Source organism: Lepisma saccharinum, chromosome 3, assembly GCF_977018435.1.
Source record: "Lepisma saccharinum chromosome 3, izLepSacc3.1, whole genome shotgun sequence".
NCBI classification, from domain to species: domain Eukaryota; kingdom Metazoa; phylum Arthropoda; class Insecta; order Zygentoma; family Lepismatidae; genus Lepisma; species Lepisma saccharinum.
In genome coordinates, this window is record NC_139231.1 from 105419800 (window position 1) to 105445211 (window position 25412).

Sequence of the window (25412 nt, forward strand, 5' to 3'; positions counted from 1 at the left end):
GGTAATATGAAGATGGAACGTCCTTATTGACAAATGTATTTTGACGTTTGCAATCTACTCTCATCTTTGTAACTATAATTTTTATTATTACAGTGAGATTTAAACCAATAAACGTTCAGTTTAAGAATTCACACTTATTCTAGTACATCTTAAGAGTTTAAATACAGAAATTAAAAACAGATATATTAGTCAAACACTTTCGTCCCAAAAAAATATTTTCTTCCATTAGTCTATTAAATAATATATTAATACAAACACACACGTATACACTTAACGAAACGTTGGATCAATCGCTTAAGCAGAGTTTAATAGATTCAGGTATAAGTGTAAAAGCGAATTAATTTCGAATGTTTTTCCTGTAGAGTGGGGTGCATAAGTATTACCAAGCAAATTGCCCAACCAAATTGCCCAACACCCGGTGTGTTCTCTGTTTCACGCAATGAAAGCTTCAGGAATGGAGACAAAACGTCAAGCTGGTGACATCTCTGCACCAGGAGACGTTAAAACCAAGTCCTTAAAATACGTAGGATGCAAGAGAAAAATCAATAAGAATAGTCATGAAGAATTTACCAATCAATACTTGAACACGTTGAACATTTATTTTAGTTTTATTGGATAACAAGGAAACTTATGAAAAATTAAATTTTTAAGTGTGTATTTCAGCGCGGCTTATCTGCCACAACACGATTATTTTTATATTTTTGTTCCCAAACAATTTAAAGAATATCTTATAAATCACATATTGATGCCTTGAAATCTGAGTGTATCACTTCAGAACAAGATTCAGGCAACCTCATTGATATGTCCTACATTCACCACATTTGTCCTGTTATAAGCTGGGAATGCGTTGAAGGATTTGCGCACCTGAACAAGATAACATCGCGAGTCACGCGGAACGACAAAACAAAACATCACGAAACAAAAATAAAGCAGACACGAACCTTAGCAAAAACAAACAGTGTTCCACTCAAACAAACACACATGCAGGCGTAAAAGTAAAATATTGTACTCAGTCTAACTTCTGGAATCCACCACTGCGCAAACCCAGGTAACACCGTGAGATCTCTACAAAACACAAGTAGAAATTAGTTCATTTCAATTGCAACAAATCACTACTGGCCAGTAAATATAAATAAAAATAGCATGCAACCGTTCCAAAGTGTGGTATAGTAACGAATTCAAAACGATTATTGCGCATATGCGGACGATTGAGTGTTGCCTTGTGCTAACTATAGTAATAGTAGGTTTACTATTTAAACAACCACGATGATTCACACTACAATTTAAATTAATAACCTCACAAAACTGTTATAAGAACAGGAAGACAGTGTTTTAAAGAATGTGAATGCTATTCAACAACAGTTTAGAACATAGATATTAACAATAGAACCTGAACTCAGCAACTTTGGCTAGAAACTGCAAACGCGGTGTGAGCCATAAAATAAAGAAGAAGAAGCCTTATGCTAACTTGTACAGTATTGAAAGTTCAATTTACCATGCGGACGTAACAGTTGTCAGTAGTGGCGTGCCCAAGGGGGGATTGGTGGGGGCTATAAAGCTAATATCAATAATGAAATTACCTAAATAAACTGAAGAACTTAAAACATAATCCATAAAAGATATTAATGCTACAAACAAATACAGAAAAAATAATTGCTGCTTTTACCACTGGTATAACTACAACTGTAACCAATAGACCAATGATTCTGTATTTTATGTATTAACTGATCTATTCATAATATCTTACTTTAATATTTAGATGGTATTATGATTCGATTCGATTCATAAACTTGTGTGCATCCCAGATGGCGTAAAGTTAACGTCGTTGCATTGCAAGGGGTCACAAGTTCGATACCCGATGGAGGCACATTATGATTAAGATCTCATTGGAACTGTAGGTCCAGTCTGTGGCAGTGGCGTATGCTGGTTATAACGAATGGGCAATTCATCCACACACTCCTGAAGTCTCTCTGCAAATTTATCTCAACATCCACACAGTATTTATGAATATAATATCATATATGTGGAAAATTTTACCTTATTGTTGGGATCACAATCGATTAATAGTTGTGATTGCAGTTAATCTACATTTAGAATATCAAATAATAAATCAAGAAAGTATAATAAACCTATAAATAAAACCTGTAACATAGAATATGAAAGGAATGTGCTAGTGAAATAATCCATGTTGTTGGATTAAATTAATTAGGTTATTTTACGTCGCTTTTCTGCCATTTTTGGCTAATCGCGATGAGTGATGATATGATGAAATTGATGAAGGGACATTTACAAAGAACACCACCCTGCCGAGATTCCAGCAGCTTGAGAAAGCCTATCGGACATTCCGCGGCAAGCGGTTGAAAACATTCTCGCGCTCTAAGCAAAGAGATGTATGAATCAAAGATTGGTTCGGAAGAATATTGTGAAGAACTACAATGTATTAAATTTTTAAAAAAAAAATATTCCCGGGTCATCTCCGATTACCTAGATGACCCAGAGTATACGCCGCTGGTCTGTGCATAAAGTAAACTTACAACAAATCTCAACATAAATTGGTCTGATATATACACAGCACAGTCTCCACAAGGTCAACTTCAAAAGGATGCCGCGTTGTTTCTCTGCATGATAACGCGTCTCTCCCCCATCCAGCATCCTCTCCTTTTACCCTCTCGACGAAGCGCCTTCGGCAGCATCATATTTCAGATTTATTCTCCCATCATTTTCCCTCTGTTTGCCTCGACAATCTGCAGGGTATACAAACACTTGCTGCCGCCGGGAAATCGCCAGCCTGGAAACTTGGGCGATGCTTTCGGTCGTCGCGGGGGGGCCGACACAGTCCCGTCATGGTGTCTGTTTACTGTCGTCAGCCATCTGAAAACATGGGATCATTGTGTGCGTTCCGAAATGGCAACATCCCCCCCCCATCCCCCCACGGTAGTGGAAAAGTACATTTATACTAGGTTCTGAAAAGTTTCCTGCTGTCTTCTTTTCTCAGACTTTATTCTACGTTCGAAGGAACTCTTAGATATGTCTTTCCGGTGGCGTCTTCAGAATTTTTTTGTTTGCGTGGGATCAAGGGTGAAGTACAATTTCCAAGTGGGCTGTGCTTTAGTAGTCACGGCTATCATATTTTTACTCTTGTTTTTTTTATTTTCTATCTCCTTTCCTCCCCCTCCCTTTCTACCATCCTTTATCTTTTCTCTTCCTCCCTCTCTTTTATCTTTTTCTGTCTCTCTCTTTTCCCTCATTCGCTCTTTCTTATCCTTCTTTTCTTTTTTCTGTCTGTCTCTCTCTCACACACTCCTTTCGCTTTTTCTTTATACCTTTCCCTTCCTTCGGTCTTTCTTTCTTTCCTTTTTCTATCAATCTCTCTTTCTTTGCTTATTCTGTCTTCCTTTCCCTTCTATGTCTCTCCTCTCTCTCTTTACATTTCCCTTCTCTGCATTTCTTTCTTTCTGCCTTTATTATTCTCTCTCTTTTCGTGTATTTATTTATGCATTCTTTCTAGTGTTGCCCACGAGACGAGACTTTGGCCTGTCTCGTCTCGTGGAGTCTCGTGGAAATGCTGTCTCGTCTCGAAAATATTCGTTTGTCTTATGACACATGGTCAATCTCGTCTCGTCTCGAATTTTTAAAAGCCTGTCCCGTCTCGTCCCGTGGGCAACACTAATTCTTTCCTTTTTAGTTTTCTCTCTTTCTTTCTCTCCTCTCTAGTTCCTTTTCTTTATTCCTCTCTTTCGTTCTTCGTCTGTCTATACCTTTTCAATCTCTTGCCTCCACTTGTCTCATTTCCTGTATCATTCTATCTTTCTATCTCCTCTTCCTCTCATTCACTCTTTCCTCTGATTCTCTATGACTTTCTCTTCTCTTTCTCTATCACTTCTCTTTCTTTATCCATCTCCCTGAGGGTGATTCTTGCTCTAAACGATTCATCCTCGCCATAGATCAGTGATTTCCAGCTGTGGGATCAGTCACCAGAGCCTTGTTTGTGCGCAGAAATGCGATTTTAAGGGTGTATCGTGTGGAAGACAGCTTGACTTGTGAGGGCTTTGCCTACAGTTAAAGTTACCCATTAGTAAGTTTATTAATTATTATTTAACTTGGCAATTGTTTTTGTACAGACTCCATGTAAGCGACATCGTTCAGTGGTCGACTCACACGATCTTGCCACCTAAGTTCCGGGTTCGCATGCTGTAGCCCTACCTCCAACCTCCCCCCCCCTTTCCAACACACACACACATGTTGCACACCGATCAATAATACAAATTATATAATTAGCCATTCATTGCGTTGACTACAACACGCTCTTTGGGATTCACAGAGGTTGTGAAAAGGTGCTAACACTTTGAAACGAACGTCCTGTTTCCTTCTGTTGTTGGCACACGGTGGTACGAATTCAAGAATAAATCAATGAAACGGAGAGAAAAACATTACATAACAGTAAAACGTTCAATTCACTTGTCCTTCCATTACTATCTGTCTCTGTTTCTCCACCTTCCTCGATTTGCTCAGAAACTCTTTGCAAGTCGGAATAGAAATACACGTGGTGATAATTCTTATAGTGATATGGAATATATTCAGATTTTGTCTTAACGTTGTTAATGTATTGTCTTTGAGTTTGCTTACTCGTTGACAAGTCTTAAGCACGGATCGAAATTTTTCGCATTTATTTTTCTTACAAAAATCGGTAGGTTATTTTTTTTTCACTTTCGCGTTGCTTTCTCAAAAATTTCGCACTATCAAATAAAATATCTTTAAAATAAAAATTAAAATAATTGCAAATTCCTCTCGTATTCACTACAGAACTTGAGGATCAATGTAAACAAGAAAAGTTGTCAAAAGTGTGGTTGTTGCACAAGTAATTCCATGTTAAGAGTTGAGTTAGGAGCGTTATGGGCTTTTACTTTTGAGATCACCAGCGCCTAGTATGAATGTTTTGTCGTCAACGTTCGAGTAGAAACGCATGAATATGCAGTAAGCATAGGAACTCTATTGTTATCGTTTTCTACCCCTTATCTGACGAACAAGATCATGTTTCAATGACGTAGCTCTTCGTTTCTTGTGTTTTCCGCGATTTGGGGGCTTAAAGTAACAGCATGCTGGCTGTTGCCACTGGCTGCAAACACGTATTAGGAAGAGGGGAAGGGATATGCAGACAAAAGATCGTCAATGGGCTGTTTTGAATGCTTCTTTGAGACAATAGAGTGTTTTGCTCCGTTGGAGGGAGGATTTAACAGTATTCTTAGAATACAAATCGATATGGTTATGTTGCTATTTCTACTTATTTTCCTTTAAAATTAGTGTTTCCAGATACATTCATTAGTCGTGCAATTTCCGCTCTCGTATTAAACAGTAACGGTGGCTCACTGAAACAGTGGATCACTGACTTTTGTTTCGGCGTGTACTACAGCAGGTCTTATAGTAAATGCGAGCATTTAAAGTATTTAATCGTAAGTAATGTACTTAGTTTGGATTTCAAATAAAGATTTGTGGACCTCCGTGGTTAGCACAGCGCGCTACGCCGCCAGGAGTCCACGGGTTGGAATCCCAGCCTGAGTATGGGGTTCATTGTGAGTGTCCCTTCATCATTTTCACCTCGTCGCGATTAGTCAAAACTGGCAGAAAAGCGAAGTAAGTTAAACCAAATGAATCAAATTAACCTTTATTGAGAATTGAGTATAGTAATACGTGAAGTCTGTCGTCGAATTTATTTGAACGGAAATATACAGATGGATTTCCTTGTAGGTGACACTAAAAGATTTTAGATGCGGCAACACTGATTGCAGCAATACATTGTCTCTAGGATATGTTGAAGTTAGTAGTCTGTGATAATGCCGCAGAATTTATAGTTGTTAATTGTTGTGTGCCAGAAACTAGTCAATTATTGTCGTGTGTGTACAGTAAAATGGATTTAACACGGGAGCACTTCAGAGCAATGATTTTTTACGATTTTCGAGCAGGTTTAACGCAGCAGCAATGTTATGAAAGGCTCCGAAATGCATTTCAGGAGGAAGCCCCATGCCGTGCGACTGTGTTTAATTGGTTTTTAGAATTTCGACGTGGACGTCAGAAACTCAGTGATGAATTACGTGATGGTCGTCCTGTGACAGCAACTTCTCAAGAAAACGTCGACAGAGTGCGTCGCATGATAGAGGAGGATAACCGGGTGACATATGCAGTTATTAGTGCAACACTGGGTATTGGTATGAGTCAGGTTCAAACGATCCTGCATGACCACCTTGGTGTCAGGAAGCTCTGTGCCAGATGGATCCCACACCATCTTACTCAGGAGCAAAAGCAGGCACGGGTCACATGGTGCATGAAAATGCTGGACAAATTTAACCAAGGACAATCAAATGCAGTGTATGACATCGTAACAGGTGACGAAACTTGGGTGTACTGTTATGAACCCGAGAGCAAACGACAGTGGACGCAGTGGATCTTCCCGGATGAAGACCCACCAACAAAAGTCAGGAAGGGACGAAGTGTTGGCAAACAAATTGTTGCCACTTTCTTCAGTCGGACGGGCCATATTGCAACAGTGCCGCTACAGGGACGTCGGACCGTTAATGCTGAATGGTACACTACGGTTTGTTTACCGGAAATCGTACGGAAAGTTTGTGAAAAACGCCCACGAAGTCGCATTATTGTGCATCAAGACAATGCGCGCAGCCATACAGCAGTACGAACAATTGAATTCTTCAAAGCCTCCAACATCGAAGAAATGACTCATCCTCCTTACAGTCCCGACCTCGCCCCTTGTTATTTCTTCCTGTTCCCTAAAATCAAGGATACATTACGAGGTTCTTCATTTCCTACTCCCGAGGAGGCAGTCACCGCCTTCGTTCAGTGCATTCAAGAGGTGCCTGCAGATGTGTGGTCCCAGTGCTTTCACACTTGGTTTGAGCGGATGAACAAGTGTATCAACTGTCATGGAGAATACTTTGAAAAATTATAGCATTCATACTTTTGGTCTCCAGTGTTTTACTTGCGTGTCTAAAAACATTTTGTGTGACCTATCGTATTGTATTTTTGTTACTTAATTGATGTACTTTATTTCCTTAGTTTCTACTTCCTGATAGATAATGAAGTGACACGAGAATGCCCACATTCAACTCTACAGCGAACTCTACCGACAAGAAACTTAATTTCCCTTTAGGTTAACATTGCACTTTTTATTGTTAAACATGCGCCTGTATGGGGTACACAGTATATGGCAGAATAAATACATCATCCCCCCCCCCCACTTTTTCCTCGTTGCTCTCGTCTATCTGCAATTGCTACGTACCAGAGAGGCAAACAAAAACTGTTTATTAAAGTTGACTTTACGCTACCCCTCGTTGTTTACACGTAGTGCGTGCGTGGTTACAAACGCAGTTGAAACCCTTCCAAACGAAGTCACTCCATCTGTGATTGAACTAACTTCACTTGTTTGAGTAAACCCTACGTCCATGCAGGTAAATCGGTACTTGGGTTACAGTTGGGCAATGTCTCTCCGCCGGGAATCGAACCAGGGATCCACTGATTACAAAGCGACAGCGTTAACAACGGAGGAGGGAATTGGAGAAAATAAATTGGGGTAGTATTCACATGCGATGACTTTGAAAAAGAAAAAAACAATAATAAACCTCCGTGCCAAAAATTGGAATTGAATCCAAAAACTTACGAAAATGGATCATGTTCTAGTATCGTGCAGATCTCAATGTATAAGTTATTAGACCAGACACTTCGAAAACTTCGCCCAAAGAAATTCATTTCACAGCTGCTGCTTACATTATTAAGAGTAGAGTCTGCAAAAGATTACTCCTACTTTTTTTTCCCGGGGGAATTACTGGAGGCTTGATTTTAAGAGAAAAGTTGCACTTTCCTTCGTAGATACATTGTTCCATGCGAGCCGGTTTCGTTGGAGGAAAAAAAAGTGTCTCATAAATATGTAGTTTGCGGAATATGACAGCATTGGTCGTTATATCGTTAATCACGGGACCTCTTTGCCTTTCGTTGTTTCTACGTCATGCAGGAAAAAGATGCCCCCCCCCCTCTTCATTTCTGCTCAGTCAAAGACTGAGTTCACGTTGCATGAAACAAAATGCATTTAGGACATGAATATTCATCGGAAGTCTTCATCGCGAATTGACTCTAGTAGCCACTCCGCACCCCTCCCCCCTTCTCCTCTCTCTCTCTCTCTCTCTCTTTCTCTATCTCTCTCTCTCTCTCTCTCTCTCTTCCGTTTCGCGGGCGGAAAAAGCAATTATTTTGATTTAAAACTCGCCAAGTTCTCTCCATATTTTTTGCGTGCATCCTTACGCCTATGATGAGCTAAGGATACACCCAGGAGCAACAGTCGAGTTGGAGTTTCAAATACAGAGCGACATACCCTGGGGTTATCAGGGGGAATTGTATTCCTCATTAATTTTCTAGAAAAAAGTTGTTGGATTCTGGAAACGATGGTAATATATAGCAGTCATAAGTCATGGTGTGGTGCTAAGCACAGGGGAGCACTTTACCTTTTTTACCTTTTACCATAAGTTAAAAATAAAACTCCGGCCCTCCTTTCTGGTAGCAAGTAGTAGCTTTTCGTTCAACTATTCATGAACCACAAAATTCAAAACATGCAAGGAAAATACAATGGGGCAATCTGTGTTAAGGGCTATGACTAAGCAATGGTGCGATGGGGTGTCGCCGCCAATCTGGACGAGGGTGGGCTCTGGCTCAACGTGAAATAGTCTTCACCCACACTCTGTCAGCCCAAATGGCCTATACTCTGTCCCGGGGATCTCTGGAGCAAGAAAACGAAAGTAAGTCTCGAGAACTAGTGCGAGCGAACTGGATTTTGTGGTAAGGGAAAATAGATTTCAGTTACCAGCCCTTGCAGAAGTGTGTACTGCTTCCGCCTACTCGCTTTCTCCCCTTTCCTTCCCTTATGCGCGGTCTTGCTCCACAGATTCCCGAGATAGAGTATACGTAAGGTGTTTGCAATATCCTTTGTAGTAGAGAGTTACACTTACTCATATTCGAACAGAACCGGGAAAAGGTAGAGATATAAATAAGGAAGGAAGAAAGAAACTGAGAAAGAATAGTTGAAAGGACAAGAGAGACACGGGATAATCTAAAAATATAACAAAAATAGAAATAAAGAACGAGGAAAATGAACAGAAAGAGAAAAGGGGAGATATACAAATAGGGAATATAGGAGGGCAAAAGATGCAAAGAAAGAGAAATAGATGAAGAAAGAAAAGTAGAGAACAGTGAAACGAAAACAGAAAAATGTAATGGAAACCTAGTATATGATGCACTAACCTCCCTCATATGGACCACAAAACTTCGTCAAATTGATGTGCATTGACATTATAAGGGCATATAGGCTCTTCATGAAGGAATAGTGTATAGAAATCAGCCCCTAATCATTACTTTTCATGTGCACCTCAAGCTTCATAACGCTCAACGATTGTACCTCTACAGGACCACTAAACTGAAAATAATAATACAAACAAAACAGGTGGACTTCCATTAACCGAACTTGCACAGTTGATGAAACAACAAAACAATTGAACCACTCTGGTCTGTTATTAAGTTAATTCTACTGCCATCAACCACCCATCCCCGACAAAAACGAAAATCTGCTAATAAATACATTATAAGTTCCATATTTCAGAGGCTGGAAAAAACCTCCCTTCTGTTGGAGACACCATTAAAACTTGTCACGGTGTGTGACAACGATATCCAGCGCCATCTATTAACGAACGGTTCTGAAACTAGATTACAGTAATCAAATTAAGTTTCTGCCCCCCTGACCTTTGATTTTTCATCACCCCACACCCTCTCGGAAGCCTTTTGTTTACAGATTAACTCCTCTCTATATTGGACCCTATGACAGTGTTGGTTATGTGGTTCGTACCTGTGGTTCACTAGCCTCTCTCGCCGTCAATACAATTTCGGTGCCCCTGTTGGAAGAGAGGATCGCACAGAAGGGGGAGGAGGGGGCTTATGCAATTCCCATATGTGTTGAAAGGCTTTTCCCCGAACGCACATATAAGTGCAATCTTCATTATGTGGGGAATGTTAAGTCACAATATACAACGAAGTGGAGGGGTTGTTGGATGTTACATTCCCTCCCTCTGGTTTAGCTTTTACATAAATAAAGGACTAAATACAGGTGAAATGCAAAGTATAGGACTCACTATTAAAAAAAAGAAGGTATAACATCTAGATAGGGTCAGGTAAACCCGTTTACAAAATTTCGAGGCAAATCACTGGATAGAAGTTGTTGGGGACAAGAAAGTATACTTTTCTTTGTATTGCACACAGGAAACCGCAACACTATTTTAGCATTAGAAGACACTACACGTTCCTGACGATTTAATTCCATAAACAATTCAAGGTCATCGTATTGGGTTTCCAATTTTATACTTACAGTGTCCCATATTAGCCGTGAACATATCAATATTATAAAAAATAATTTGTTAAGGGTATTACCATGGTAAGGGCTTATGACATGAATTATATTTTCTAATCATTTAATTTAAAAAGTATTTACGTTTAAAGTTGGGAGTCACCAGCATTGAAGTAAAATGCTTTGTGTTTTGTGTTTTTCGATGTGCACAGAATTTCAACGGATAAGCTGTAGACTGAAAATAACGTATTGCAATCTCCTAACCACTAACATGTGTCCCTAAGAATCGAAGCCAAGGACCCTTGATTACAAGCAAGGCTGGGTTGGAAGTACCGAGAGGGTGTGACAATTTCTTTCTCTCTCTATCTCTTTCTTCCCTGTTTTCTTGGGTTTTCCCCTGTTTTCCTGTCTCTTTCTTTCCTTCTTTCTTACTCTCTTTCTGCATCTTTATATTTCTGTTTCTCTACCTACCATTTCTTCCTCTTATCTTTCCTTCTTTTCTTTCTCAATTTCTCGATCTATTTGTTACTCTTTCCCTACATCGTTCGTTCTTTCTGTTTCTTGTTACGGTTCTCTATTACTTTCTTTCTATTAATTTGTCCCGTTCTTTCTATTTCTCTATTTCCTTCTACTTCCAGGCTCTTCTATATGTGTTGGTGTGTGCATCTCTCTTTACACTCTTGCACTTTTAACCTTCAATAAGGAGCTTTTTACACCCTTCAAATAAGAATTCTTATTTCAAACCGCCTGTCTCTCCTTCTCTAATCATCTGTGTGCATTCTTACTATTTTAGTGGGCAAGAGGGTGGGCCCTGTGGCGTGGTCGGTGTCAGTGACATGAATGTTACATTTCAGTATACGGGCCTCTTTCATTCTTAAAAAAAATATACTTTCTCTTCGTAAAGGGGCAATATTTCAAAGGCGTTTAAAAAGTGTTTAGAACTTGGGAAAGTGAACTTTCAATAGATTTCGTACCGGTTATGGCTTTCTCATGTATACATGGCGTGAAATCTATTATTGTAAAATAAAACTGTACGTGGCACAGACCGTTTAATTATTGTAGGTCCCGTCAAGGCGACGGAAAAGTAGAGGTTTATTTATCACTGTTACACCTGTGGCTGATTGTGACCGTTTGTGAGATGACAAACAGCACACCGGGATATTGTCCTGTCTCTCTCCGATGCAGTCCGGCCTTAGTTCCAAGACAGAGATTACCACTACGGTATCGGGAGTAACCAGCATTTAATTGACACAATATGAATGTCGTGTGCGTCTCAAACTCTCACGGTTTGACCCTGTCTTCTCAAGGATCCTTGCAATTAAGATTCGCAACAAATGGCACATTTCGGTCGGCGAAACCGAAGCAAGCATCGCACTTACCACCCGAAACGTCGATTCACCGCACCTTGCGACGAAATTGCCTGTATTCACGACACGCCGTGCAATAACGCGGTGCCTCATCACCTCCGTCCGCATTTCCCGAAGCGAGCGTCGTCTCGTTCGGGGGGTTCTTGCGGTGGCGGCGTCTTGCGCTATTCGATACGCATTAGGAGACGGTAATCGCTCATAACGGCCACGATTATCGGGTTTAAAGGAGGCTCCGCACCGCAGGATCCGGCGGGAAGACCGCACTGTAACCGAAGACAATATACCCCCCTCTCTCTCTCTATCTATCTATCTATCCGGGTTCTTTTCCCCTTCCTCCTTCTTGTCTTCTGTTCCTATTTATCTTCCAATATTTCTCTCTCTCTTCTTTAATCTCGCTCTCTTCTATCTTCCTCCCTCTTTTACTCTTTCCTTCTATCCATTTCTTCCTAATCTCTGCTCTATTCTTGTTTCCCTGTTCCTCTCTCTCTCTCTCTCTTATCTCTTTCTGTCTCTCTCTTTTTCCCTCACTCGCACTTTCTTATCCTTCTTCTCCTTTTTCTGTCTCTCTCTCTCTCACACACACTCACTCTTTCTTTCTACCTTTCCCTTCTTTCTTTCCTTTTCTATCAATCTCTCTTTCTTTGCTTATTCTGTCTTCCTTTCCCTTCACTGTCTCTCCTCTCTCTCTCTCTTTACATTTCCCTTCTCTGCATTTCTTTCTTTCTGCCTTTATTATTCTCTCCCTTTTGGTGTATTTATTTCTGCTTTCTTTTCTCTTTAGTTTTTTCCCTCTCTCTCTCCTTCTTTCCTGCCTTCCCCTGTTTTTCTTTCTTTCATTACTTCTCTGTTCCCCTTTGCTGGGCCTCCTGATAGTGTAGTGGCTAAGAGTATTCCCTTATCGAAGAATACTAGATTGTACTCTAAATGGAGACACATTGCCCACTGGTTCAGATCCGCCTATAAACTGTACGTCCAGTCCTAATTAGCCTACCTAAACATAGAAAAGAGACTTGAAACATTTCCACTCCCTTCCCCCCTCTATTTCCTCCTCTTTCCTTTCCATATATATCTCTCCTACAATTATCGTACACAAACAGTAACTTACCTACAATTATTTTCCCTCATCTGGACATTGATTGAAGAACAGTGCCAGATGTCGCGCACACCTGTGCTGCCCTCTGACACAACCAATGTTACATGTACACCTTGTAATTTCGAAAAAGAAACAGGTTTTTATGAATATGTCATAATGAACCCCACAAATAGTCTTAATGCATAACATGCGTAATAATTTATCGCTATTTTATCAATTCGATAAATACCCACAGAGATCATCCATACACATCGAAAATTATTGCAAGCGACTCCATAGCTATTTTAACCATGTTTCTTTTTACTTCGTACAAAAACATTTTTTTTACACCCTACTAACTTTTCTCATACTGAACGTTCATGTTGTTTAATGGTTAAAATATACCCACATAGACAAAGTTAATACCCAGTGCAAGACTCATGCCTATCGCCTTTGGTTCAAAGTCTCGGTTGGACTTTCCGGACACCTTGTACAAGGTTACAGAATTTCAATATAGCATCTACACCGTGTTCACAAATTATTGGACGATTTTGTAACACTACAGTTTCACTAATATTGAACAGAAAAGACATATTACCACCATCTGAAAGTGTTTTAAGTCCACTTTATGCACAGTAAGGCTAATTAAGACTGGACCTACAGTTTAAAGTGGGATCCGAATCACTATGTGCCTCCACCGGGTATCGAACCCGGGACCCATTGATTACAAGGCAATGACGCTACCGCTGCGCCATCAGGGAGGCATGTGAAAGAGGAATATTTGAAATTTTACACAGACCTTAAATGCATTCGATGTGCTCCCAACGTGTGGCAGGGCAGATGTCCAGGCAATACTTACATTTTCACCAAACCTTCTCAAGCATGTGTGTGACGTCTCCGATGGTGGTTTCCTCGGTCACCGGACCTCACAGCAAGCGATTTCTTCCTGTGGGGTTTCATCAAAGTCAAGGATTTCGTACAGACACTGTCAGAATTGCAAAAGTGCATCAACACTGCCATCGGGAACGTCACGTATGACATGCTTGAGAGCGTTTGGTGAGAATGGGAATACTACCTGGACATCTGTCCTGCCACACGTGTGGCACACATAGAATGCATTTAAGGTCTGTGTAAAACTTCAAGTATTCATCTTTCAAATGAAGGTAATATAAAATATGTCTGTTCAATACTAGTGAAACTGTATTATTATAAAATTGTTCAATAATTTTTGGACACTGTGTACATACTTTGAGTGATACCACATGCACTATACAGGGATACTATAAATTACAGCGCCTAGAATAACGTAGTGTGGAAAACGGCATGCTTCTGCGCTCTTAGGCTGGTTCCACTCGAAAATGATCCGCTAGAGGCGCTGGTGTTGACCCCGGTGCTTGGTGTTCGACTGCTTATAATGGAAGTAAATGGAGTTTTCGCTGCAACGTCTGATTCTTTTACATGAAGCATTTCTATGAATGCGATAATTGCTATGATATTTGGTACAGTGGTCGCGAAGATATTAACGAACATTCTAGACAGTCGACACGTCCTGTTATCGTCATACTTTCGTTAATAATACGGGAGAAAAAATACGCGTGGAATGTTCTTGGCAACTAAATTTTTGTGTATGAATTAGGTTCATTATTATTATCATCATCATCATTTCTTTTAAAGATATACACACTGAAGCATTTGTATTTTTGATATTTACTGTATCTTTTCTTCCACTTTAAACTAATCACGGCGATGATGATAATGATGATTGCATGAAACGACAAGGGGAATCCCACAAAACTTTCTTAGTGCCATCGACATGAGTGTAAGGCAACTTTCAAACCAATGGGACAATCGACACGGGATGTTCACACTGTCATACTAGTGACACACACTTCCAGACTGTAAAATAGCATTCATAGCACATGAGGGTCCAAACAGCAAACGACACGTTCATATGACGTATTCTCGTGCTACTTGTTACTTCGGTCGTAAAGCTCCTTAAAGGAAGGGTGCTGAGACCGAAGCGACGCGCTACAGGGGGAGTTCCCAACTAAGTGACAAGCGACATGGTGCCTTCAGTCTATTAGCAAGCGTTGCTTTCGAACAACAGATAGGCGACACGAGAAACCGCACAATACAACAACAGATCTAGGCGACACGATAAGCCACACGTGTCGCTTTGTCGCTTCTGCGTCGCTCAAACTGGGCCATTTCCTCAATAGCTTGCAACATGTGGCCGTGGTTTGTTGTTCGCGCATACGCGATGCAATGAGTGTCTTGCTTTAGTGAGATTGCGCACCAAAGTGACAAGCGGCACGCGACACTTATCGCTTGAGGATTTCATACACCGAACGCTGGCCTGTGCTTCCCGTCATGCCGCTACGATGTGAAATGTTGCTCTTGATTGGCTCCTTTCCAAGCGACATGTGTTACTTCGGAATGAAAGTTGCCTTGCACCGAATGACCCATGTCGCTTTGGTGTGAAATCCTCGTATCGTTTGTCGCGTGTGGCTTTGGTGTAAAATCTCCTTGAGGAAACGGTGCAGTCAGAGCTTTTGTCCCTACGGTTCGAAAGGCTGCATTGACTTCCGACTGCTCGCTTTCAAGCGACATTTGTGGTTTGTCGCCTCGGTATGAAACATCTCTCAGGATACTATTTATATTCTAATAACATAGAAAAATAAACTCTAATACACAGTCTAAGACCTGACGTCCGGAATCACATTGCGATGTTTCTTCTTGTGTTACGCATGCTATTTATTTATTAATTTTATTTTACTTTTCTTTTCTTTCCAAATTAATGCCATTTCGTGACTGCAAATCACTCCACAAATATAACTGTTTCCATCAATTCACTTACCGCCTTTCTAGATAAACAAATCTACACAATATATTCCAAAAACTAACTAAGCCGCATTACTTTCATAACAAAATTAGCACCTGGGTCGATCGCACTGCCATCTACTTGTCATCGTCTCGGGGAACCAGTTTCTTGGGTCGTTTTCCACACTACGTTATTCAAGGCGCTGTACTATAAATGATTCATCCGATTTCAAAACACTGTATTTTCCAAAGTATTGCACATACATGAAAATAACTGAAAACTCACCAAGTTTGCATCGTAACACACCAGTTGGCACCACGAGTGCAGTGCCTGTACAAAATGGCGGCAAACCGAGAAAAGAGTTTTTGTGTGTTGGAATATGCGAGATGTTCATCTGTTATTGCAGTGCAGCGTGCATTGAGAAGAGAGTACAGAAAAGAACCACCATGTAAACAGAGCATTTGCTTACGTACCCCCCCTGCCAAGAACACTGGTAGAGCTCAGGGAACGCATCAATGCTTCTCTGATGATCATTGGTAGGGGATTGCTACGAAATGTATGGGTGGAACTCGACTGCCGCTTGGATGTGTGTTCTGTGGCTAGAAGGGCACACATAGAACATTTGTAGAATGTGAAGAAAACTTGGTGAATTTACAGTTATTTTCATATAACATTCAATGTGAGGAAAGTGGGTGAGTTTACATTTATTTCCATGTATATCATTCATATCTGTATGTGCAATACTTTGGAAAATAGTGTTTTAAAATCGAATGAATCATTTATAGTAGCCCTGTATTTTGATGCGCAAGATTTCTGCACGGCTGCCATGTGAATAACAAATATAACCACGTCTATATGTTTGCAGTGACTTCATTCTTACAACGGATAGAGATTAGAAATCCAGACTCTGAACAAATCCTGCTCTCCGTTTCAGATGGACAAGCTGGCCCTTGTTCTTCTGGCGACGTGGCTGGGGTTCGTCTCCGGGGCAGCGGACATCGACGACAACCTGGTGCTCTCGAAAGAGATGATCCGAGCCCTCCTTGAGCCCCACGCGCCGAAGAGGCTGCTGGGACAGCCGGAGATCCCCGACCCTCTGGCGCTGCCCTCGGACGAAGACAGCTACAACGAGCTCCTCAACTCCCTAGAGAACTTCGGAGACGGCGATCGGCCGGGGTCTGCGTCCAGCGGCACGCACCACTTCGTCTCTTCCACGTTTCCAGGTGAGCAATGTGTCTTTCTTTCACACAGCGTCACTAGAGTAGCCTCGTCTAGTTCGCTGCACTTCTTGACTCTCTCTGCACTCAAGAGTCTGGTTGGTCACACAGTGTAACACAGACTTGTCTACTTCGTTGATCGGGTGTCGTGTAGTGTATTTGATGTCTGCACCGTTTGCACTGTTCTGGAGCGGTGTAATGTGTTGTGTATGGTCACGTGGTGCGTGCCAACTAATCAAATGTACGTTTAAAGCAGCAGACAGGCATTTGTTGAATCTTCTGAACTTGAACAACGCTTATCGTCTGCTTGGTTGAACGTCATTTCCTTTCACCAACCTGACACCTAGTGTCAAAAAGTGCAACGACCTAGACAGAGCTATTCCCGGATTTAGGAGGTCTTGGTTGGGAGCATTGGGGCTATAGCACCGGGCTTCCATTTGCAAAGGGACCTCCAAAGAGGAAAAATTGCTTTGAAAAGGCCCACAAAGTGAAAAAAATGAAATTTTTGAAATGTGGTACAAATATTTTAAATAGATAGCTATCTGACATAACTAGACCTAAAATACATGATTGAAATTGAAGCGCTCGGGGGTAAAACATGATGGCAGTTTAGTCATTATTGACTTTCTTAAGCAGAAAGCTATTATTATTATTATTATTATTATTATTATTATTATTAGAGCTATGCTGAAGATACATTGTTTTCGTGTTGTATTTTTACCAATTTCAGAAGGCTTCAATGAGTCCATTGCAAATTGTATGACAGGAATTACATGCGAAAATTGAATTATTACTCTTTTTACTTTTAACTCAATAATGACCTAAATGTCACCATGTTTTACCCCCTGAGCCCTTCAATTGTATATACTAACTCGTATATAGGAGGGTCTCGCAATAAATCCGGGACTGGTGCTACCATGGTGGAATGAGTATAATCAGGTATTTTTGTAGAGGGAGTCTGAACGTTGATATCAGTAATAATTATGTAATAATAATAATTAGTACACATCTCTATTCAGGCTGCCCCAAAGGATTACGTACAATATACAGATTGTACACGATGAACCTCCGGGATTTTGAAGTGATGGGAAATTAAAACGAACACACCTGCAGATTTTTGGGTAATTTTATTGCAAAGAGCAACTCAAAAAAGTTTCTTAAAAAAATACCATACTTCTATGTGAGCACCTTTAGTGACACGAAGAATGTCCAGCCGGTATTCCACTTCGCGCCACGTCGTCAGGGACGGTATCAATGGCAGCAACAATTCCGTCACGCAAAGCATTCACGTTTGGCACCTTCGTTGAGTAAACTGCGTCCTTAACATACCCCCAGAGGAAGAAGGAGTGATATCTGGGCTACGTGGTGGCTTGCCTGATCGACTTCCGCCGGCTTGTCAATGCTTTCTCTTGAGAAGGCGCCATTTTCACAAGCGACAGCGCTGCCAAGCATGACGCACACGAACTACAAAAAAACCAAACAGAAACTTGAGCGTATATGGCACCAAATACAAAAGACTGGATAGTCGTAACTTTATTTGCGTTGAAACCCCGGAGGTTCATCGTGTACACCCTGTACCTTTTCATTAACCGTTTGTACTTAAGTGCATTACTTGTTGTGATGGCACCTTCTGTCCCACAACTATCATTGCTAGCGGCTAGTCTTCGAAAGATGGAGTCTGGTGAAAATTAATGTTGATAGATGCATTGCTCTCGTGTGCCACGACGGGCAGGGGGACAGGGGGGTCTCCTCCATCAGAACAGGAATATAGCATCTAGCCTTGTGGTACGCATGTAAACACGAAATTTCTCGCACGGATGATTCTCATAAATACGACATGCTGTGTCCCAACGGTCCACAAACAGGAGTATGAAAAATTCAGCAGACATATTGCGCAAGGGAGAGTTCAGAGGGATTTTTATTTGCTCGCGGCTAGAAACCAAAAATAATTTCATGTTTGTCGTTGATTTCGAATAGGAATTCAATGGGGGTCAAGGCCCTCATGTGGCACTTCTCCGAACTATATTAAACACGTGTGGAACCTTCCACTCTTCCTCAAAGTAAAAAAAAAGGCAAAGCTATACATTGCACCGTCCCATTAAGGCACACTGGCGTAAGCAGGATTTTTCTAGGGGGTGCTGGAAGGTGCATAGCTGTTTTCTGGGGGAAGATGTCGGCATTCACAGCAAGATATTTCGTATACTTAGTACTTCAAACTCTCAAAATTTGCAATCGAGGGGGGGGGGGCGAGTTTGCATTTACCACTGTTGGTCTATCCCGAGTTCTTCACTGCTTTTATTTGAAAATGTTGATTTTCTCAAAATTTCGGAGGGGGCTGTAGCCCCACCAGCGGCCCCTCTGCATACTCCACTCCATAGAAGGTATAGCCTGACAAATTCTCCTTCTCTAATATGATCAGTACCACGCTTTAATCCTATTTTTCTGCCAAGGTTGCTTCCAGGTAACCAATGATCAGAGGACGAGTGTGCCCCAGAGCCGCTTCATTCGGGGCATTGTCGAAAAAAGTTTCATCTAAGATCAGTCACCCCGACAATCGAACCCGAGTATCTTGTGTGGTAGACAGATGATTTACCAACTGGGTGTGTCACAATAGCTTTATGGAATAAGCGTATCTTTAAAGAAAGAGTCATATAATTTGGTACACCTTTTGACCATGCTATTTTTATATTCTAAATGAAAAATTAAGCCATTTTTCAAATCATGTGTGCGTTGCCTATCTCGATGGCGTAGTGATAGTGCCGTCGCCTTGTAGTCAAGGGGTCGGTCCCTGGTTCGGTACCCGGTAGTGATCACACATGATACAGTGTTTCGGATCTCACTTTAAACTGTATGTCCAGTCCCAATTAGCCTTTCTGTGCATAAAGTGGACTCAAAACAACAATTCAAATTCAAGTCACGATCCAAAAATTATTTTCTTCCTGTGTTAAAAGTACTACTACAACATTGGGCAACTCGCCTACACATGTGGAGGGTAGCGAGCGCTCCTGCGGTGCGAGCTTCCCACCTGCACACAAACTCAGGGCAGTAAGCAGCAGAGCAGGAGCAACCATACATGCCCTCTTTAGTTACACTCCATCGGCATCGCCAGAACTTTTTGTAGGGAGGTCAGGCAATTGATCAAACTTGAATATTAGATAATAGCAGTAATTATTATTATTATCATGCATAAAATAATAACTAATATAAACTCAATATAATAAATTAGTTTTATTGAAAATTTATTATTATTATTATTAGAATTATTATATCCTTCGGGAGATTTTTATACTCGACCCACCAGATGAGTGAATATCCACAACTCATTTCTTAAACTTTTTACTACATTTATGCTGTTGTGTACTGAAATTCATGCTTATTCTATTTTGATACTAACACACCTAATTTAAGAAAAAGGTTTAACGCTTAGAATGAAATTTTAGCCATAGTTTTTATGTTGGGTGACCTGTCGCATAATTTGGAAAGTATGTAACATTTTTTTTCTCGGTTTTAATGGTAGAATATAAAAACAAACTGATTCGTGTATTTTACATTTATAATTGCTTTCATTTCACGTATTTATACTTGGTTATTCTATTGCTTGATTGATTGAGTTAAAATGTTTGGGTGCGTAGCCACGCATGGTTATTTTGCACCCTTCAGTGTATGCGGGGAAGATCCCCTTATCTAAAACCCTTACCTCAAAATTTAAAAAAGGGGTGTAGAAAGCCCCTTTGCAAAGGTTCAAAATGCGGGTTGTAAATGGGACTCCATAGGACATACACAACACATTAAAAAAGGTACAAGCTTCATGATTTTTTGTAACTTGAACTGAACGATGCCAATTTTCAGGGAGGGGGAGGGGGGTCGACGGACGCATTCGACACCCGTACCGACGACCATGTTAAACCCCATCCCCACCCCGGAACGACCTGGATTGATTGATTGAGTTGGTGTTTTAAGTCCACTTTATGCACAGTAAGGCTAATCGGGACTGGACCTACAGTTGCTTAAAGTGGGATCCGAACCACTATGCGCCTCCACTGGGTATTGAACCCGGAACCCCTTGGTTACAAGGCGACGACGCTACCACTGAACATGACTTGGATCATCAGTTATTAGGGGCTTACACACACAAGATGTTACACTCTAAAAAGCTAGCTAACATATTGAGGTAGACCATTTTTGGAAAAACCACGAGTTGAAATCTGTGACGTTTCCTCAATGTATGGTCTAGTTAACGCCATGCCTGCTTCGATTAGGAAAAAAAAGCTCACGGTATCTATGATAGAAACTAATCAGAACTAGCAATATGGCGGTTACTTAGAAACGGAATATAGGTAGTTAGTTTCCTTTGACAAGCAACAGAGGATGTGGTACATGTCGTTCAAGTGTAACGCTAATTCTGATAGGGTTGCCGGGGAAAGGGGAGCAAGTAGGTCTCTTCTGATTAAAGGAAATCGAACTTCATTACACGAAGGGATTTTTCAAAGCGACGATTCTCGGATTATATGCGCGCAAGTCTGAATTTATTACTACTGCTCTAGATCGATATGGTAACATACTTCCTGTGAGGTGACCAAGACTTCTATGTCTAAACAACGCTTATGCATTCGCCTCGGGAAGCTGCCGCGTGAAATGAATGCTGTAATAAAGAATTACTTATTGCACACAAAAGAAAGACAAAGATTTCCTCGGGAAGGGCTGTTCGTAGGTTATTTTTCAGAAACGGCGATCAATGCGTTTTTTTCTAAACCTTGACACCAGTGCAATTAGTAATATTACCCAATAATTTCTTAAAGCCTTTTTTTCATTAAATCACATTACGAAGCACACTTATAACTAACTGATGTAAACATAATGTATCTTAATAAAGTTTCGATGGCATAGTGGTAACGTCATTCCCTTGTAATTAAGGGGTCCCGTGTTCGATGCCCTCTGAAGGCACACAGTGGTTCGGATACGACCACGTTAAACTGGAGATACAATCCCGATTAGCCTATCTGTGTAGAAAGTGAACTCTAAACAATACCTGAATTCAATCAACTTTCAATTTTATAATACAACTTCATCATATTCTTGTAAGTTTGTCCAAATTGAAATCTCCTTTTGTATCAATGTATCATGTTCGAAAGAACGTTGTAAAGAAAATTCTCAAGATGTCCACACCACATTTGGTCGTTTATCCTCCGTGGTGTTAAAATGTTGTTGCTTACAGCCATTTCTCTGTGTTATATTAACACCACTGGTAAAGCGTTGACCAAAATGTGAGACCTCTCTCTGTGTTGTTGAACTGCTGTGATTTTGTCAGTGAAATATGATATTCTGACACATTCTGCATTTTTCCAGTATGCAGATTACAACAGTACCTTGTGACCATCCATGGAAAAAAATGTTTATGAAATCATGAATGTAGCACCTCAAACCTTTGATATTTCCAGGTTAAGCTCCTTTTCAAAGTGCTGTACATGTGTATGTGTGTGTGTGTGCGTGTATGGAAAAAGAGATCTGCAAAAATTGAACGTCTAAAATTACACATTCCTTTAAGACGCCTTTTCGGTGGTCACATACAGAAAGATACAAGGAGTTTCCTTTTTCATGCATCGACAAACACATTTTCTCGCGTCGCGATGGTGGTTTGGACAGAAAAGTCGACGACAAAGTCATAAGCTAGCATTTTCAGGTTTCCTCGGCCCACGGATAGAACGGAAAGACCATATTGCATAAAAAAAAATTGCTTCGCTTTCAACGGGCATTTTTTATTTCAGACACACACACACAGAAAAAGGAATGCTTATTCGGTTACACAAAATTTGTTTTCCCTTTCTCGTGAGGCCGCTGAAAAACTTTTTTAGCGGGGGAGAGGAAGGATGTGAATTCGAAACTTGTAAAAATCGAATATGGTCAAATCCGCGGGAGGATATTTCCTTTCATCAAAGAGGGTTTTACGTCAAGGACACATGGAAGTCAAAAGACATCCTGCAGTCAGGGCGAGAATTTAGTCTGCCTGCAATTTTTTATTTTTTTATTTTTTTTATTTTTTAGAAAGTATCTAGTTTCTCTGAATTATCTCTTAAACTAAAAATCGTGGCGCAGGAGGCCTTTGAGGGCCAAGGCTTCTCACAGGGGCTGTCATTGAGTGGCGTATAGTATGAACGTTGTTGGGTTCCATGTTTCTAGGGTTTTGAGACGCCAGCTCCCTGCTTCTATTCAATTAACCTCCAATTGTCCTCCCGATGATTGCTCAACGCCGAAATTTCGATTCCAGGACCGCTTGCACTAGAGGCGAGAACACTAACCATTCAGTTACGCAGAAACTTTCTGATAAATCCCATTTGTTAAAATTTCCTGCAGACAACTGATTGTCAATATTGTCTAGGTATTTGAAGCAGAGATCAGACTTACGGCATCTCAAAACTTTTAAAATCTATGCAATATCTCCTGAAATCTTGGTGAAGAATTCTAAATATAGCTAAATTTTTGAATTTATGAACCCAACGTGGTGCTTCAAAATAATACATAATTTTCGTAAAAAGTGCTACTAAGATTTCGCAAAGGTGTGAATAACGTGAGAAAAAATATTATCAGTTAAGCCTATCTTCAGCTTTGCATGTAATGCATTAGAGAACGATGAGTAAGCTTAACGAAAACCGCTACACCATTGACAGAAAAAAAAAAAAAGCTTTCATGCGGATGTGTTATGCCCTGGTGCCTTTCAATATGAAACAGAGCGTCAGTTGCGTGAATTTCTCGGTTCCCCCGTTTTGTATTTACTCTATTTATTTACTTATTATTTACATGGTACAGTATAATATAAAATAGCACGTGTAGGAAGTTATTTTCGTGACCAGATCTATTTTGGTATCCAGAACATGTCACGTTTACAATTTGAGTAATGATGTTAATGATTTTATTAAAGTGTTTAAGTGCTGTATTGTGAAAACTGGATTAGTATTAACATAATACCAGGGATCATTGACGGAAGGTGAGACTGAAAAGGGGCACACTTGACACAGACGAATAACACACGATTACACAGAGCATTATACAGGCTGTAGTTCCAGGTGCCACAGCATCGTTGACCTGCAAGAAAGTTGTCCAAGGTGTACTGTGTGGAAAAGAGGTGACTTTCCAGAACGTTACCTTTTACATCTCGTAAATCAATCCAAATTGAATTTTAATACTGAAAAAATATTTAAAAATCTGTGCCAATATATAGATACGCTGGGTAAATGACATATATTGATTGCTACAACTACATGTAAAATCTAATACAATCATAAGCATGAATAATGCATTATAGCCATGTTACCACAGGCTATTAAGAGGTAATGAATACTAATTATGAGTGAGGTTAGCCACGGAAATAACGCGCTACAAAGCCTCTACAAAACCTGGCGAATAGGTGGGAGCTTTCGAAAGAAAATATGCATGCAGGCCGACAGCTTCATTCGATATTCATCTCGTCAGTTGCTCAAAAACGTTATACATAAATTCATACCGGTTACGTATTTCCCATGATCCGAGCTTTATTCTGCGAACATTTACAGGTTAATCTACACGATTTCCGTTAATGTTTTTGTGCCTTGCTTTTCGTTTCGTAAGGGAGGAGATAAAATGCTTGGGAAAATAGAAGGGTTTATGAAATAAGATTTTCCCCCTATTTGCCAGGGTCTAGCCGCGGTAATCGAGTACGTAAGGAAACTCGGGTTCAATTCCTGGAGTGGTTGATTTCAGGTGGAAAATTTGTTACTGTTCTCCTGCATAGTGTGGCTCTGGGGCTCAGCCGGCCTCTTAATCAGTCGGCAACTGGTAGCATCGATGAGGTTCTTAAAGGTAGCAGGAGTAAGGTGCTGATCATATCACCCCAACAATGGCTGGGACCGTGAACGTGTGGAACCTTATCTCCACATAATCCATATACGTCTTCATGTCACGGTGCAATGAGTATTAACTTCGTCTTTATCACCAAAAATTGATTGATTCATGGTTTATTTTACTTCGCTTTTCCGCCGTTTTTTGCTAATCGCGAAGGTGAGAATGAGTGATGATATGATGAAACCGATGAAGGAACACTCACCTAGAACACCCATGTCCATGCCGGGATTCGATCCTGGGACACCGGGGGTCGTATGCTAACCACTCTGCCACAGAGGTCGGCTTAACAATAAAAAGATCAACCTCGGTGGTGGAGTGGTCAGTGTAGCGCGATAAATCAGAGGACCCGAGTTCGAATCCAGGGTAAAACATTGATGTTTATGTTTTTGTCCTGTTGAAAATTGAAGCGAATAATAGAAAAACAAGCCGTGGAAAGAATTTTTTGACAAACTTGGTGTAGTTATATTGCTGTCGTCAAGAGGTTCGCGGTATTCGATAATGGGAGGGAAAAAGTGGATAACGATTTGACCACACCAACTGCTGTAAAGATGATTTTGATTTGAAATTCTTATTGGGAGCTAAATGCTTTAAGGGACTGGTCTGAAATTTGAGCTTTAGTTTTAATTCAACTTTAATCACAGATAGACTGAAACTACAGTTTAAGCTAGTA

The 25412-nt window shown here is 40.6% G+C and overlaps 1 protein-coding gene across 1 annotated transcript in view; it reads left to right on the top strand.

The window, feature by feature from the left end:
• The window catches only part of LOC145985272 (uncharacterized), an 85902-nt gene that overhangs the window by 19666 nt on the left and 40824 nt on the right, over positions 1 to 25412 (top strand). The window contains exon 2 of the mRNA XM_083119091.1: positions 16585 to 16873. Coding sequence (XP_082975217.1) covers positions 16585 to 16873 — 289 coding nt within the window. The remainder of the gene's footprint in view (positions 1 to 16584; positions 16874 to 25412) is intronic.